Source organism: Saccopteryx leptura, chromosome 4 (assembly GCF_036850995.1).
Source record: "Saccopteryx leptura isolate mSacLep1 chromosome 4, mSacLep1_pri_phased_curated, whole genome shotgun sequence".
Lineage (NCBI taxonomy): Eukaryota > Metazoa > Chordata > Mammalia > Chiroptera > Emballonuridae > Saccopteryx > Saccopteryx leptura.
In genome coordinates, this window is record NC_089506.1 from 2,900,134 (window position 1) to 2,917,454 (window position 17,321).

Below are 17,321 nucleotides of genomic sequence, written 5' to 3' on the forward strand. Positions count from 1 at the left end.
GGTCTATGGAGCACTGGGGTCTATGGAGCACTGACTCGGGGTCTATGGAGCACTGGGGTCTATGGAGCACTGGGGTCTATGGAGCACTGACTCGGGGTCTATGGAGCACTGACTCCGGGGTCTATGGAGCACTGACTTCGGGTCTATGGAGCACTGACTCCGGGGTCTATGGAGCACTGACTCGGGGTCTATGGAGCACTGACTCCGGGGTCTATGAAGCACTGACTCCGGGGTCTATGGAGCACTGACTCGGGGTCTATGGAGCACTGACTCGGGGTCTATGGAGCACTGACTCCGGGGTCTATGGAGCACTGGGGTCTATGGAGCACTGGGGTCTATGGAGCACTGACTTCGGGGTCTATGGAGCACTGACTTTGGGGTCTATGAAGCACTGGGGTCTATGGAGCACTGACTTTGGGGTCTATGGAGCACTGACTCGGGGTCTATGGAGCACTGGGGTCTACGGAGCACTGACTTCGGGGTCTATGGAGCACTGACTCGGGGTCTATGAAGCACTGACTCGGGGTCTATGGAGCACTGACTCCGGGGTCTATGAAGCACTGACTCCGGGGTCTATGGAGCACTGACTCGGGGTCTATGGAGCACTGACTCGGGGTCTATGGAGCACTGACTCCGGGGTCTATGGAGCACTGGGGTCTATGGAGCACTGGGGTCTATGGAGCACTGACTCGGGGTCTATGGAGCACTGGGGTCTATGGAGCACTGGGGTCTATGGAGCACTGACTCGGGGTCTATGGAGCACTGACTTCGGGTCTATGGAGCACTGACTCGGGGTCTATGAAGCACTGACTCCGGGGTCTATGGAGCACTGACTCCGGGGTCTATGGAGCACTGACTCGGGGTCTATGGAGCACTGACTTCGGGTCTATGAAGCACTGACTCGGGGTCTATGGAGCACTGACTCGGGGTCTATGGAGCACTGACTCCGGGGTCTATGAAGCACTAACTTCGGGGTCTATGGAGCACTGACTCGGGGTCTATGGAGCACTGGGGTCTATGGAGCACTGGGGTCTATGGAGCACTGACTTCGGGGTCTATGGAGCACTGACTTTGGGGTCTATGAAGCACTGGGGTCTATGGAGCACTGACTTTGGGGTCTATGGAGCACTGACTCGGGGTCTATGGAGCACTGGGGTCTATGGAGCACTGACTCGGGGTCTATGGAGCACTGACTCGGGGTCTATGAAGCACTGACTCGGGGTCTATGGAGCACTGACTCGGGGTCTATGGAGCACTGACTCCGGGGTCTATGGAGCACTGGGGTCTATGGAGCACTGGGGTCTATGGAGCACTGACTCTGGGGTCTATGGAGCACTGGGGTCTATGGAGCACTGGGGTCTATGGAGCACTGACTCGGGGTCTATGGAGCACTGACTCCGGGGTCTATGGAGCACTGACTCCGGGGTCTATGGAGCACTGACTCGGGGTCTATGGAGCACTGACTCCGGGGTCTATGGAGCACTGACTCCGGGGTCTATGGAGCACTGACTCCGGGGTCTATGGAGCACTGACTCGGGGTCTATGGAGCACTGACTCCGGGGTCTATGAAGCACTGACTTCGGGGTCTATGGAGCACTGACTCGGGGTCTATGGAGCACTGGGGTCTATGGAGCACTGACTCCGGGTCTTTGGAGCACTGACTCGGGGTCTATGGAGCACTGACTCCGGGGTCTATGGAGCACTGACTTGGGGTCTATGGAGCACTGACTCCGGGGTCTATGGAGCACTGACTCGGGGTCTATGGAGCACTGACTCCGGGGTCTATGGAGCACTGACTCGGGGTCTATGGAGCACTGACTCCGGGGTCTATGGAGCACTGACTCGGGGTCTATGGAGCACTGACTTCGGGGTCTATGGAGCACTGACTCGGGGTCTATGGAGCACTGACTCGGGGTCTATGGAGCACTGACTCCAGGGTCTATGGAGCACTGACTCGGGGTCTATGGAGCACTGACTCGGGGTCTATGGAGCACTGACTCCGGGGTCTATGGAGCACTGACTTCGGGGTCTATGGAGCACTGACTTCGGGGACTATGAAGCACTGACTCGGGGTCTATGGAGCACTGACTCCGGGGTCTATGGAGCACTGGGGTCTATGGAGCACTGACTCGGGGTCTATGGAGCACTGACTCCGGGGTCTATGGAGCACTGGGGTCTATGGAGCACTGACTCGGGGTCTATGGAGCACTGACTCCGGGATCTATGGAGCACTGGGGTCTATGGAGCACTGACTCGGGGTCTATGGAGCACTGACTCCGGGGTCTATGGAGCACTGGGGTCTATGGAGCACTGACTCGGGGTCTATGAAGCACTGACTCGGGGTCTATGGAGCACTGACTCCGGGGTCTATGGAGCACTGACTCCGGGGTCTATGGAGCACTGACTCGGGGTCTATGGAGCACTGACTCCGGGGTCTATGGAGCACTGACTCGGGGTCTATGGAGCACTGACTTCGGGGTCTATGGAGCACTGGGGTCTATGGAGCACTGACTCGGGGTCTATGGAGCACTGGGGTCTATGGAGCACTGACTTCGGGGTCTATGGAGCACTGGGGTCTATGGAGCACTGACTTCGGGGTCTATGGAGCACTGACTCGGGGTCTATGGAGCACTGGGGTCTATGGAACACTGACTTCGGGGTCTATGGAGCACTGGGGTCTATGGAGCACTGACTCGGGGTCTATGGAGCACTGGGGTCTATGGAGCACTGACTTCGGGGTCTATGGAGCACTGACTTCGGGGTCTATGGAGCACTGGGGTCTATGGAGCACTGACTTCGGGGTCTATGGAGCACTGACTCGGGGTCTATGGAGCACTGGGGTCTATGGAGCACTGACTTCGGGGTCTATGGAGCACTGGGGTCTATGGAGCACTGACTCGGGGTCTATGGAGCACTGGGGTCTATGGAGCACTGACTTCGGGGTCTATGGAGCACTGGGGTCTATGGAGCACTGACTCGGGGTCTATGGAGCACTGGGGTCTATGGAGCACTGACTTCGGGGTCTATGGAGCACTGACTCGGGGTCTATGGAGCACTTGGGTCTATGGAGCACTGACTCGGGGTCTATGGAGCACTGGGGTCTATGGAGCACTGACTCCGGGGTCTATGGAGCACTGACTCGGGGTCTATGGAGCACTGGGGTCTATGGAGCACTGACTCCGGGGTCTATGGAGCACTGACTTCGGGGTCTATGGAGCACTGACTTCGGGGACTATGAAGCACTGACTCGGGGTCTATGGAGCACTGACTCCGGGGTCTATGGAGCACTGGGGTCTATGGAGCACTGACTTCGGGGTCTATGGAGCACTGGGGTCTATGGAGCACTGACTCGGGGTCTATGGAGCACTGACTCCGGGGTCTATGGAGCACTGGGGTCTATGGAGCACTGGGGTCTATGGAGCACTGACTCGGGGTCTATGGAGCACTGACTCGGGGTCTATGGAGCACTGACTCCGGGGTCTATGGAGCACTGACTTCGGGGTCTATGGAGCACTGGGGTCTATGGAGCACTGACTTCGGGGTCTATGGAGCACTGACTCCGGGGTCTATGGAGCACTGGGGTCTATGGAGCACTGACTCGGGGTCTATGGAGCACTGACTCCGGGGTCTATGGAGCACTGACTCGGGGTCTATGGAGCACTGACTCCGGGGTCTATGGAGCACTGACTCGGGGTCTATGGAGCACTGACTCGGGGTCTATGGAGCACTGACTTCGGGGTCTATGGAGCACTGGGGTCTATGGAGCACTGACTCGGGGTCTATGGAGCACTGGGGTCTATGGAGCACTGACTCGGGGTCTATGGAGCACTGACTTCGGGTCTATGAAGCACTGACTCGGGGTCTATGGAGCACTGACTCGGGGTCTATGGAGCACTGACTCGGGGTCTATGGAGCACTGACTCCCGGGTCTATGGAGCACTGACTCGGGGTCTATGGAGCACTGACTCGGGGTCTATGGAGCACTGACTCGGGGTCTACGGAGCACTGACTTCGGGGTCTATGAAGCACTGACTCGGGGTCTATGGAGCACTGGGGTCTATGGAGCACTGACTCGGGGTCTATGGAGCACTGGGGTCTATGAAGCACTGACTCGGGGTCTATGGAGCACTGACTTCGGGGTCTATGGAGCACTGGGGTCTATGGAGCACTGACTTCGGGGTCTATGGAGCACTGGGGTCTATGAAGCACTGACTTCGGGGTCTATGGAGCACTGACTTCGGGGTCTATGGAGCACTGGGGTCTATGGAGCACTGACTCGGGGTCTATGGAGCACTGGGGTCTATGGAGCACTGACTCCGGGGTCTATGGAGCACTGACTCGGGGTCTATGGAGCACTGACTCGGGGTCTATGGAGCACTGGGGTCTATGGAGCACTGACTTCGGGGTCTATGGAGCACTGGGGTCTATGGAGCACTGACTTCGGGGTCTATGGAGCACTGACTCGGGGTCTATGGAGCACTGGGGTCTATGGAGCACTGACTTCGGGGTCTATGGAGCACTGGGGTCTATGGAGCACTGACTCGGGGTCTATGGAGCACTGGGGTCTATGGAGCACTGACTTCGGGGTCTATGGAGCACTGACTTCGGGGTCTATGGAGCACTGACTCCGGGGTCTATGAAGCACTGACTCGGGGTCTATGGAGCACTGACTCGGGGTCTATGGAGCACTGACTCGGGGTCTATGGAGCACTGACTCCGGGGTCTATGGAGCACTGACTCCGGGGTCTATGGAGCACTGACTCGGGGTCTATGAAGCGGAGGAAGGAGGTGAGAGAGGTGACTAGCATGTCCTCTGAGAAGATCAGGTCAAGGTGCAGCTCATACATCCACCCGTTACAAAACGAACTCTCCCACAGTGCTAACACTCCATGGCTGAGTCTCTCAAATTCACAGGTTGAAATGTTGACCCCCAAAGTCATAGAATTTGAAGGAGGAGCTTTTGGGAGGGGGCCAGGCCGGGAGGAGGGTGGAGTCCTCGTTAATGGGACTAATGACCCCAGAGGGCTCCCTTGCCCCTCAGCCACGGGAGGACACACAGGACGACGGCCATCTGTTAACCAACACGAGCGGAGGCCCTCTTGGACTTCCAGCCTCCACAGCTATGAGAAATAAAGGTCTGATGGTTATAACTCCCACCCCCAAACTGTGGCATTTGACCAGAGCCGCTCCAAGGGACTGAGTCACAGAGGGACGAAATGCAGGAGCTGCCAGGCCAGGAATGGAGCTGGCAGTCAAACTGCAGAGTTCCTGAACCCAGAGCCAGGCTTACTAGACAGGCAACTCTTGTTGGCAATACAGAGTGGAGACGGGACGGTAGCAAGTGTTTCGGGGTCAGCGGAGGCTGAGCCGGGGGCGGCAATGCCACGGAGTTGGTGTCTCGGTCCAGCGATAGGCAGTGGTCAACCTTCCGCAGAACAGGGGTCTCCCCCGGGGCGTTCTCGGCGAAGACCCCACAGGCCGAGCTCAGTGAAGCGATGTTGCGCTGTCAAAAGTCGAGGATTTTATGGGCACACGGTTGGTGCTCGGCGGATGTTTGAGAAGCAGAAGATGCAGACTTGAGAGAGTCCAGAGCCTGACCTGTGGTGGCGCAGTGGATAAAGCATCGACCTGGAAATGCTGAGGTCGCCGGTTCGAAACCCTGGGCTTGCCTGGTCAAGGCACACATGGGAGTTGATGCTTCCAGCTCCTCCCCATTCTCTCTCTCTGTCTCTCCCTCTCCTCTCTAAAATGAATAAATAAAAAATTTAAAAAAAAAAAAAGAAAGAGAGAGAGGCCCGAGGTGAAACAGACGGCAGGAACGGGACAGCTCATGGAAATCAGGGCTGTTCATTCTAGGACAGATCTCAGGTTCCAAATTGTGGGTCACCTCTCTTTCCTTGCATTTAAAGTGAAATCTTAACCCATCTCTCAAAATCTATGGGCTACAGTTTAATTGATCGAGGGAGGCCCAAATCCTCGACGCGTTGGTGTGTTTTTAATATAATAATCAAGATGAGAACATACCCTGTGCATTATTTATTTTTCTTTTAAAGATTTTTTTTTTTCTTTAAAATAGGGTAAATATATATTCTTCAGTAGAGATCAAGTGTCCATGTAAACATCAATAATGCTAACCTCCAAATTCTACGGTTTGTTATTTGGGGCTTACATCTGAATCTTATATTATTTAGGGAAACCATTTTTATTGTAGTTAAACGAAATACATATCTTTATCATGAAATGCTCGAGTTGTTTCAAAAAACAACTATTAATTTTTTTTTTTGTCGGCGGTGCACATTTTGCTGCTAAAAACACTTCAGAGCATCAGTGAAAGAAGAGACCATGACAGTGTCAGTAATGACTTTCGTGATGGCTCAGTGGACCGGCAGCTTGTACATCAATCCTCTGACAAAAGTGCGTGGATTCCAGAGCTTCCGTAAGCGTTGTGAGCTGAGTGCATCGGGGAAATAAACAACCGTTCCAAGATATAATGGGAAACAGAAAACACAAGAGCCTCCTATTAATTAGAGCTGACTGTGATTTCTAATCCCTTTGCCCCTCAGCCGAGGTGGGAACGCTGCAACCTTCTGCTGCGTTGGCTCCAACAACAGCCATGTTCTTAACTTCACTTCATTATCTATCCAAACTTTCACGAGCCGAGACCCACCGGCCTTAGCAGCCCCTGGAGGAACCCTGTCTCTGAGATGCTTCCGCTGCGGGTGTTATGTGACACCCAGAGCAGGGACATCGGTGCCCCAAGCAGTCCCCACCCACTCAGAACGTCCACTCAGAAAGGCATTCCACCTGTAGAGAGAGGGGAGGCAAAGTGACAGTTTCCTACAGAGATGAGAGTGTCATCCTTCCCTTGGTCCAGTGGTTCTCAAAGTGTGCACCCTAGAAGATTTCCAGGTGCACCCTATGGCATTCCAGAGAAATATGTGCCTGTCGGGGACCAAAAAACCAACAGGGTTTTGGGAGTTTCAATTTTTGGAGGACAGAGGTGTGGGGAATTGCTCTGCCCAACCCCCCGCCTCACTTGCCTGATTAGGTTGCAAAAGGCTGTTCAGCTGTGGTGCTGTATTGTTTACACTACCCCCCATGTTCCCCAGAAAGACTGGAGGCAAGTTTCTTCTATCCTTTGTTTGGTGTAAAGTTAAGATGATATGTATGGTGGGGGTTTTCTGCACTCAACACAATTAAGAGTAAAAAGAGAGGAATTCTTCAATGTATTGACGAGGAAATGAGTTTGTCTTTCAAATAGATGCCCAAACATTGAAGAAATCTGTAGGACACATCAGGCTCATGTTTCTCATAAACACAAGAATGAAAAAACTTAACACATTTGTGCTGGGACCTGTCAAATTTACTAAATCTTACTAAAAATGTATCTATATATATATAAAAAGATAACTTTTGGGTTTTTAAAAATTATTTAACCCCTCTTTTTTATGAATTCTAAAAAGCGTAGGTCAAAAAACGTAACATAAAAATGTTTTTTAATGTCAGAATAAGTTTAATTTTGTCATATTTATTTCATTTAATTACTATAAAAGCATGTTTAGATTTATATATTTTTCTTTAATATTTGACTTAATTTTTATAACATATTTCTCAGAAATTTGTATATAGTGCGCCTACAATTATTTGTAGGATTTTAGATGTGCCCCGACTTCAGAAAGTTTGAGAACCACTGCCTTAAGGACAAGAAAGGGTCAGAGCAGGGCATTCTTGTTGTCCGTTGTAGATGAAAAATTACAGGCACCAGTAACTTATACGAACCCAGCAGCCTCTATCTTATGAGCCTTCCTTGCTTTCTCTAATATAAATATCTGAGTAAAACAATCCTGGTGCCAAATATATAACTCCACCAATATTTACCAAGCTCTCTGAGGCGCAGACGCCAATTCATATACTGTTCACTGGAACCTCAAACGTCACATGATGAATCTAACGGTTCTACCCTGAGCATGACCAGTGCTGGTCCTGTCAAAGCATCAAAAAATGGTAGGAATACCGTTTTCCAAATTTTATAGTTATTAACCTGTAACCCGATCATCATCGCACCGTAAGAATATGAGAATAGTGAATTGCTTAAAGACAGGCAGCCAATGAAATTCATCTTTAAGACACGTTTCTTTTCTAATAGGGTAGAATAAGAAATGAAAATATTGACAGAGAAGAATTTTTTAAGAGTCCCTGTTACCTCGACATATTTTTGAACCGGCAAGAGAGTTACTTTTAACACTGAGATGTGAAAGAACTGGACTCTCTTTTGTGGTCACACTTTGCAGTTGCAGTTACAATTCTTTTTATCATCACAAGGTCCCTCTCTTCCCTGGGAGCATCAATTGTTTGCAATAAAAGCAAAGAAATGGCTAGTATTTAAGAGAGCAGCAAATAAGATAAGAACTCTTGCATCAGATGAGCAGAGGTTGTATGCGTAGACACCGTGTCCAAACATCCAAAAGTAAGACCTTGCATGTTAGACAAGGAGAACAGTTTACCTAAAAATTCATGCGGGAGACAACTGTGTGTGGTATATGTCTGAAGGGGAGGACGGGTGGAAAAAGCGTGTCTAAAAAACAGACCCCAGATATCATAGCTGATCCGGAAAACACTAGACGATGTTTGACATGTGAAAATGCATCAAGAAAATGCAAAAAAAAAAAATCTTTGAAATATACAAATATTATTATATAGTCAACAGATAGTATATTTACGTATTAACTGAATGTACAAACATAATTACCAAGTTTTGTACTTGGAGATGTTTCTCAGTTCACACAACAGTGAGTAAAATACGTGATGTGTGTGCCTTACTGCTAACTTGGTCATCCACCTCATTTTATTTTTCGGAGCAGTATAATTTCTTCTGCCAACTATCAAATTTTCTCCATGGCTATATATTCAAACACGTTTCTAATTAATGCAAAATTTTATAACTAGAGGATAATGCCATATTTGCATATAGATTTAAATATATTCATCAGGGTAGCTAAGAAATCTAGTTTCTTTGGAAAGACATTACTCTTTCTTTTGCAAAAAAAACAACAACAAAAACTGTACAGGTACAATCTTTCCATGTTGATAGATGAAAAACATTAACTTGAAATCATACAGATCACCTTTTTCTTCCTTCATGGTAATAATTATCATAGATGACCAGATAAAAACTGAGGGGGGAAAGGAAGCTATCCCCATTGCATAAAACGAAAGGTATTCAAAGCTTCCAGCATTCCTAGCTGGTTTTACCCCCTCCCCCTCCCGGGCTCTTCCACAGAATGTTTTCTCTGACCACACCAAGGTTCCTTTTGATCTCTTCTCCATTGTACACATTTATCCACGCGTCTTTTCTCTCAAACCCACAGCTGCTTAGAAACAAAGGGAGCAGGATAATGCTCCTTCAAGGAGCCCAACGACACCATGTACAGGTCCACGTTCACACACAAGTCAATGAACGACAGCTTTCCACTATTAAAAAATGGTGCGCCCGTCTAGCATCCAATTTTTTCCTTACAGTCACTACGGACAATTTCTCTTCTCATCACGCCGTGTTTCCAGACACGAGTTCCCGCCGGGTCTGGGCACCGAGGTCGCCCCGCGCCCCCCGCGCGCCCCCCGGCGCGCAGAGCGCCCGCCTCACCTGACTTTCAGGTTCCCTTGCTGCAGCTGCCCGTCGTACACCGACAGGATGTCGAAGTCCTCCTCCAGCGCGAAGGTGTGGAAGGACAGCTGGATCCGGTTGCGCTCCCCCGTGACGATGACCCACGTGCAGTTGGCGTAGTTGGGGTAACCGTGCGGGAACCCCGGGCTCTCGATGGTGCCGTTGGGACCCTGGACGAGGCCTCCGCAGTTCTGCCCTGAAGAGGAAAACAACACACACACGGAAACAAAAAACAAAATCAGAATATTATTTTGGCTCTTGTTTATCTGATTTTTTTTTTTATTTTTTTTTTTCTGAAGCTGGAAACGGGGAGAGACAGTCAGATTCCCACATGCGCCCGACCGGGATCCACGCGGCACGCCTACCAGGGGCGATGCTCTGCCACAACCAGAGCCACTCCAGCGCCTGGGGCAGAGGCCAAGGAGCCATCCCCAGCGCCCGGGCCATCTTTACTCCAATGGAGCCTCGGCTGCGGGAGGGGAAGAGAGAGACAGAGAGGAAGGAGGGGGAGGGGTGGAGAAGCAGATGGGCGCTTCTCCTGTGTGCCTTGGCCGGGAATCCAACCCGGGTCCTCTGCACGCCAGGCTGACGCTCTACCGTTGAGCCAACCGGCCAGGGCCTATCTGATTTTTTAAAAAAGTTTCCAACCATTTAGGCCAATTTTTTTTTTTTTTTTTTTGATGACTTATTTTGTGATCCTTCACGGTGGGGCAAAAGGAGGTTTCCAGCTGCGAGGACAGAAACTGCTGCTTCTTGTATTGTTGTCTAAGAGTCAGTGTCTGGTTTTCCATACCAACAGCTGTCAGCCTAGTTCTGCCCCACCCAGAGTGGGATGATAGGTTTGCAACCGTGTTCTCCAGCACTAAAAGATTATGACAAAAAATACAAAGAGGCAAAGAAGGAACATATACAACATCTAGAAACTCATATCAGAAATCTGGGGAGGCCTTGACCGGATGGCTCAGTCGGTGAGAGTGTCATCCTGAGATGCGGAGGTTGCCGGGTTTGATCCCCGGTCAGGGCACATGCAAGAATCACCCAATGGATGCGTCAATAAGTGGAAAGAAAAATTGATGTTTCTTTCTCTCCCGCTTCTATTTCTCCTTTCCTCTCTCTCTTTCTCTCTCAACAATCAATAAATAAAACTTGAAAAAATTGGGGAAAATTTTCCTGTTCTTTTAAAATACAGGACCATGGATATCGGATTGCCGTGTTTGTGAAACAATCGAGGGTCCCGATTATCTGCCTCGCCTCAGGTTGTAACACTGCTGTGAGTAAGTCTCTTGCTGGGGGCAATTACCTTGACAGATAAAATAAACATTAGACAGCTATACACTCACACACACCTCGTCATTTACCTAAATGACTTCCATCTGCGTTATTTTGAGTCATTAGGGAAAACCACACTCCCCTCGTCAAACGATCGATCGATTTACAGCGACGCTGGCTAAAGTCCCACAAAACTGAGAAGTGGAGCGAAGCCGCAGGAATCTAATCCGGTTTGTAATAAAAGGTGTCAAACAAGAGAAATTAAATGATCCGGACATGAAGGAGCATCCCAGCCTCCGTCTCTGTCTTGCTGTTGACACGGGACGGGGCAGGGGAGGCACCTTAGGGAGGGGGAGGCACCCTAGGGAGGAGAAGGCGGAGGGATACGCGACTGATCAACGACAAGGCCGAGTCAGGAATGGCCGTGACGTGTGACGGATTCCTCCGTGGAAACCCCAGAGGACAGGCTGAGGGGGCTTCTGGGTTTGGAGAATGTGGGGCTGGGGAGGTGCTGAGCGAGTGACACCCTCTCTCCCTGTGTCCCCCCTGTGTCCCTTCATCTGGCTCTTCATACATGTCCCTCCATGTCCTTTGTAACACAACGGGTAAACCAGTGGGTTTCCTGAGGCCTGTGAGCCACTCTAGCAAGCAAGCGGAGGGCCACCGTGGGAACCTCTGATCTGTCACCTGTTGGGCAGACGCACAGGTCACACACAGCCCGGGCCTGCCGTTGGTATCTGAGGGCAGTCCTGCGGGACTCAGCCGTTTACCTGTGGTACCTCGTGCCCCCTCCAGGGAGGCAGGGTCAGAATTGAAAGGAATGGGAGGACCCCAGCTGGTGCCCTGAGCATTGCTGGTTGGTTGAAGCCAGGCCCCTCCCGTCACCCCAGGGCACAACTGTGTGCAGAACCCAAATAGCAAGACAAGATGGTGAGGGGGGAAGGGTCAGTGAGCACTGAGCAGCTTAGGGACCTGGAGTGAGCTTGGGAAGTGTCTCACTGCTGTGCCCTTGCCTCGCAACATTTTGAGGTACCGTATTTCCCCATGTATATGATGACCCACCTTTTTTTTTTTTTGAAAAATTTGAGGTCTGCAAACTAGATGCGTCTTATACACTGGTTGTAGTTTTGTTTTGTTTTTGTTTTGTTTTTTACTTGCATCTCTCGCTTTTTCATGCTCATTGTTGTAGATAAATAAAACTTGAATTCAGTAAGTTTATGTAATATTTTTTTCAAATTCCGGGCCCCCAAATTAAGGTGCCTCTTATGTATGGGAGCGTCTTATACATGGGGAATTACGGTATTAATTCTAACATTGGACTTCCCTAGGGGTTCTGAAGGGCAGTGCATAGGAACCGGACCTTCCTTGGGAAATCATAGCCCTGGGATTTTTACAAGGATCTGTTGGAAGGCCGGCATCTGGGAGGTTTGTCACAGTCACACACCGGACCCACCCGTTGTATTCCAACCATGGGACAATCTCTCAAATCTCTCCCTCCCAACCTCAGCCGTCTCTCTCCTTTCTGCCTTCCTTCTCTGTCCACTTACCACTGCTGCGCTGCCCCGCTGACCAGTGTCTGCCGCCTCCTCCTCCCTGTCCACTTACCACTGCTGTGCTACCCCGCTGACCAGTGTCTGCTGCCTCCTCCTCCCTGTCCACTTACCACTGCTGTGCTATCCCCGCTGACCAGTGTCTGCCGCCTCCTCCTCCCAGGTGCTACTCCCTGTGTGTAATCCTTCAGGGACACACTCGTCTGGTCCCTGCTTTGTTGGAATGTGTCCTGCTCCACTGTCACCTCTGACAACGTGCCTGCCCTGGACACACCTGGGTTACCAGACCGATAAAGAGGAGGCTAAAGTCAAGACTGTGGAGGTCCCAGTGCTGTGGGGAGGGTGCATTATTCGAACTGCCTGCGGAACACGTGTGACCCATGTTGACGATGAGGACCACCGTCGTGTGTGGGGACAGTAACCCCAATCAGATCAACTCCCACACTGAATTTGACTGAGGCTAGCGATTCAGCAGCCCTAAATACTACTGGCCGTCATGCATTCCTTTGTTATCTGGACATTCCCCACCAATAGTTTTAAATGACTTAAAATAATTATACCTGTGTTTAATTAAAAAAAAAATTTTTATTGACTTTATTGGGATGGCAGTGGTTAATGAAGTATGTAGGCTCCAGGTTCACAATTCTGTAGACATCCTCTGTGAACTGTTGTACTGAGTGTTTACCACCCCAAGCCCAGTTTCCTTCGGTCACCATTCCTCCCCCCTTACTCTTGGCTCCCCACCCCCACCCCCTCGCCCTCCAGGAATCACCAAGCTGCTGTCTGTCTAGGAGGTGGTTCTTCTTTCTTTGCTGAATCCCATCACCTTTTCAGCTCAGCCCCCCCGCAACTCCTTCCGCTCTGACACCTGTCAGCCCGTTCTCATTATCTATGAGTCTGTTTCTGTTCTGCTTGTTTATTCTGTTCATTCGAGGACACACAAGAGTAGCCGCTATTTTACCATGTGGCCCTTGTCTTTCTCTGACTGGCTTATTTCCAGTAGCATAAGCCTCTCCAGGTGCCCATCTATACTGTTGCAAAAGGTAACAGCCAAGTAGTATCTCATTGTGTAAACGGACCACAGCTTTGTTGTTGTTGTTTTTTATCCACTCATCCGCTGATGGACAATGTGCGCCGCTTCCAAATCTTAACTATTGTCAGTAACGCCGCAGTGACCATAAGGGTTCACATATCCTTTCAAATGAGTGTTTCAGATTTCTTGGGGGTGAATAGCCAAAATGCATAAAGAACTTAGAGAAGTCAGCACCAAAAGAAAACACAAACAATCCAATTAGAAAGAGGGCAAAGGACCTGCATTGAAATGATCTGACAGAAAGAATAACAAATTTTTGGCGGAACCTGGGGACCCTCAGATGGTTGCCCGGAGTAGACGCACTTGAATGCCAGTATTATCCCAGCTCTTCTTCCTATGTTGCAAACGGAAAGTCATTCCCCACTATGTTCTGCACTGAAAGACTGGGTCACAATAATGGCTGCCAGGGAGCTCGAGTTGTTCACAGTAACATTAGCCAAGTGCTGTGGGAGGGTGCTAAGCCTTAATCGAAAAGATTTAATGAAAGGGATTTATGAATTTAAAAACCAAAGAACTAATAAGAGGCCCATTTTCCACTAAATTTAAATCTAACAATAACCCTGCAGCAAGTGGTTATTAAAGCTGTGGGATTTTTGTAAGGTCTTTACAGGAAACAGCTTTCCTGGATTATCCAGCAATTCTTGCTTCCTCATAAATCAGAAAGTGCAAATTTGATTATGAATTGGATAAGAAAAATAAATAAAATCAACAGAAGTACCAGTTGGAAAGTACTCCCTGTGCTAGACTCATCATGGTGAACCAGATGATCAGATATTAAGATGTTTCCTGAGCCCTGGCTTGTTTGCTCAGTGGATAGAGCGTGGGCCTGGCATGGGGACATCCGAGGTTCAATCCCCCATCAGAGCGCACAGGAGAAGTGACCATCTGCTTCTCTCCCCCTTCCCCTCCCCCTCATCCCTTTCTTCTCCTCCCACAGCCAGTGGCGTGATTGGTTGGAGTGTTGGCCCCAGACACTGAGGATGACTCAGTTCATTTGAGCATAGCTCCCAGAGAGGGGCTGCTGGGTGGATACTTGTTGGGGCTCAGGCGGGAGTCTGTCTCTCTATCTTCCCTTCTCTCACTTAAAAAAAAAATTTCTCTAAGAAATAACACTTTGGTTGTGTCTGGAGACCAGTCAGTACAGTGAATTTTGCAGAATGAGTTGCAGAATGCAAAATTGGAAGCTTTGCAAACTTCTCAAAAGTTCTTAGACGAGTGATTCTACAAACTCGCTGTACCTTTCATTCAGATGAAGAATTTTTAATTTTTTTAAAATATTTTATTTATTGATTTTTAGAGAGGGGGGGAGAGAGAGAGAGAGAGAAGGGGGAGGAGCAGGAAGCATCAACTCCCATATGTGCCTTGACCAGGCAAGCCCAAGGTTTCGAACCGGCAACCTCAGCATTTCCAGGTCGACGCTTTATTCCACTGCGCCACCATAGGTCAGGCCAGATGAAGAATTTTTAATTTATCCATTTCTAAGACAGATTCTGATGTAGATGACCTGGGTTCAAGAACATCCAAGACAATGTTCAGAAAGAAAAAAACTGGAGATTTTAGCCTGATCAGGCGGGTGGCTCAGTGGATAGAGCATCAGCCTGGGATGCTGAAGATCCATGTTCAAAACTCTGAGGTTGCCAGCTTGAGCACAGGCTAACCAGCTTGAGTTCAGGGTGGCTGGCTTGAGCGTGGGATCACAGACATGACCCCATGGTCACTGGCTTGAGCCCAAGATCGCTGGCTTGAGCCCAAGATCACTGGCTTGAGCAAGGGGTCACTCGGTCTGCTGTAGCCCCCCCCCCCCCCCATCAAAGCACATATAAGAAAGCAATCAATGAACAACTATGGTGCCGCAATGAAGAATTGATGCTTCTCATCTCTCTCCTTCCTGTCTGTCCCTATCTGTCCCTCTCTCTCTCTCGCCACACCCCCCCCCCCAAAAAAAAAGAAAAGAATACCAACCCGGAGATTTTAAACTACTTAAGACCACATTACAGAGCTACAGTAATGCAGGCAACGTTTGGCTGGCGCAAACCTAAACAAAGGCTGAACAGAACAGAACAGACCAGAGAGCCCCAAACAGACCACCCAGACAGAGACGCTAGACCGATGGGAAGTGGGTGTGGCAGGACCCTGGCCCACAGAGGTCTCCATTGATGGTGAGGCCAATGAGACTGCCAAATGGGGAATATGTCTCCATCCCTACGTCACAGTATCTACAAACATCAATTCCCGGTGAGCCGCCCGCCTCCTGGGAAACTGTGCCTCTTCCGGGTGGGACGGCACACCCATGTCCCGCCCACTGTGTGGTACACAGGACTTCGTAAACAGAGCACACAAACCAATAACCATAAAGGTAAAGGGTGAAAAGGAACCCCCCCCCCAAAATAGGATGTATTTACAATACATAATCCAACCAATGATATACTTCGAATAGGACGGAAAGAACTTGCCAATCACCAAGAAAAACGCACCACAATAGAAAACAAGGATTATAGGCAGTTCAAGATTTGGAATCAAAGAAGGATGTTTCTAAATTTGGAAAGAGACAAATGGATCATGAAGTCGAAACTCTGCAGCCGTGACCTCCTTGTCCCCTGGGTTGGGGCCCAGCTGTCCTCACCTGTCTTAGAGGTGTCAAGAAACAGCGTTTTGCCTGAAATGAAACAAAATCTCATTTCCTTGGTCTTTCTTTTTAGAAACAACCCTACCTCATAACCCTTGTTCACTCTACTCAATTTTTGGTCCTACTAGAAAAATGCAAAGATCCTGGCAATTTAGTCAGCAGCTCCAGACTCACGAAGATACCTTGACTTAAAAAAAAAAAAAAAATGAGCTTGCCTGACCAGGCAGTGGGACAGTGGATAGAGCATCGGACTGGGATATGGAGGACCCAGGTTTGAGACCCCAAGGTCGCCAGCTTGAGCGTGGGCTCATCTGGTTTGAGCAAGGCTCACCAGCTTGGACCCAAGGTCACTGGCTTGAGCAAGGGATCATTCACTCTGCTGTAGCCCCCTGGTCAAGGCACATATGAAAAAGCAGTCAATGAACAACTAAGGTGCTGCAACAAAGAACTGATGCTTCTCATCTCTCTCCCTTCCTGTCTGTTTGTCCCTATCTGTCTTTCTCTCTCTCTGTCACAAAAAAATAAATAAATGAGCCACATGAAAATAATCATTTATCAGGCCCTAGCCGGTTGGCTCAAATGGTAGAGCATCGGACTGGCGTGCAGAGGTTCCAGGTTCGATTCCTGGCCAGGGCACACAGGAGAGGCGCCCATCTGCTTCTCCACCCCTCCCCCTCTCCTTCCTCTCTGTCTCTCTCTTCCCCTCCCACAGCCAAGGCTCCATTGAAGCAAAGTTGGCCCAGGCACTGAGGATGGCTCCATGACATCTGCCTCAGGCACTAGAATGGCCCTGGTTGCAACAGAGCAACGCCCCAGATGGGCAGAGCATCGCCCCCTGGTGGACATGCCGGGTAGATCCCGGTCGGGCACATGCGGGAGTCTGTCTGACTACCTCCCCATTTCCAACTTCAGAAAAATACAAAAAAAATTAATAATAATAATCATTTACCTAAGCAATAGTACTACAGAGGTGTTGACAACATTCCTCAGCATAAGCAGCATTAATTAAAATCTGTACCCATATAAAATTGAAGGGCTGTCCTTAATAACTAATACCCCAAAGCTGTGGGCCTCAACATCGTTAGGCTCCATATAAGGTTCATGCTTCTTAACACACAC

General features: G+C 49.7%; 1 protein-coding gene across 1 annotated transcript in view; it reads right to left on the reverse strand.

Annotated features, from left to right (window-relative positions):
- Positions 1-17,321, reverse strand: part of CSMD1 (CUB and Sushi multiple domains 1) — a 1,728,861-nt gene that overhangs the window by 1,391,921 nt on the left and 319,619 nt on the right. The window contains exon 2 of the mRNA XM_066382147.1: positions 9,644-9,860. Coding sequence (XP_066238244.1) covers positions 9,644-9,860 — 217 coding nt within the window. The remainder of the gene's footprint in view (positions 1-9,643; positions 9,861-17,321) is intronic.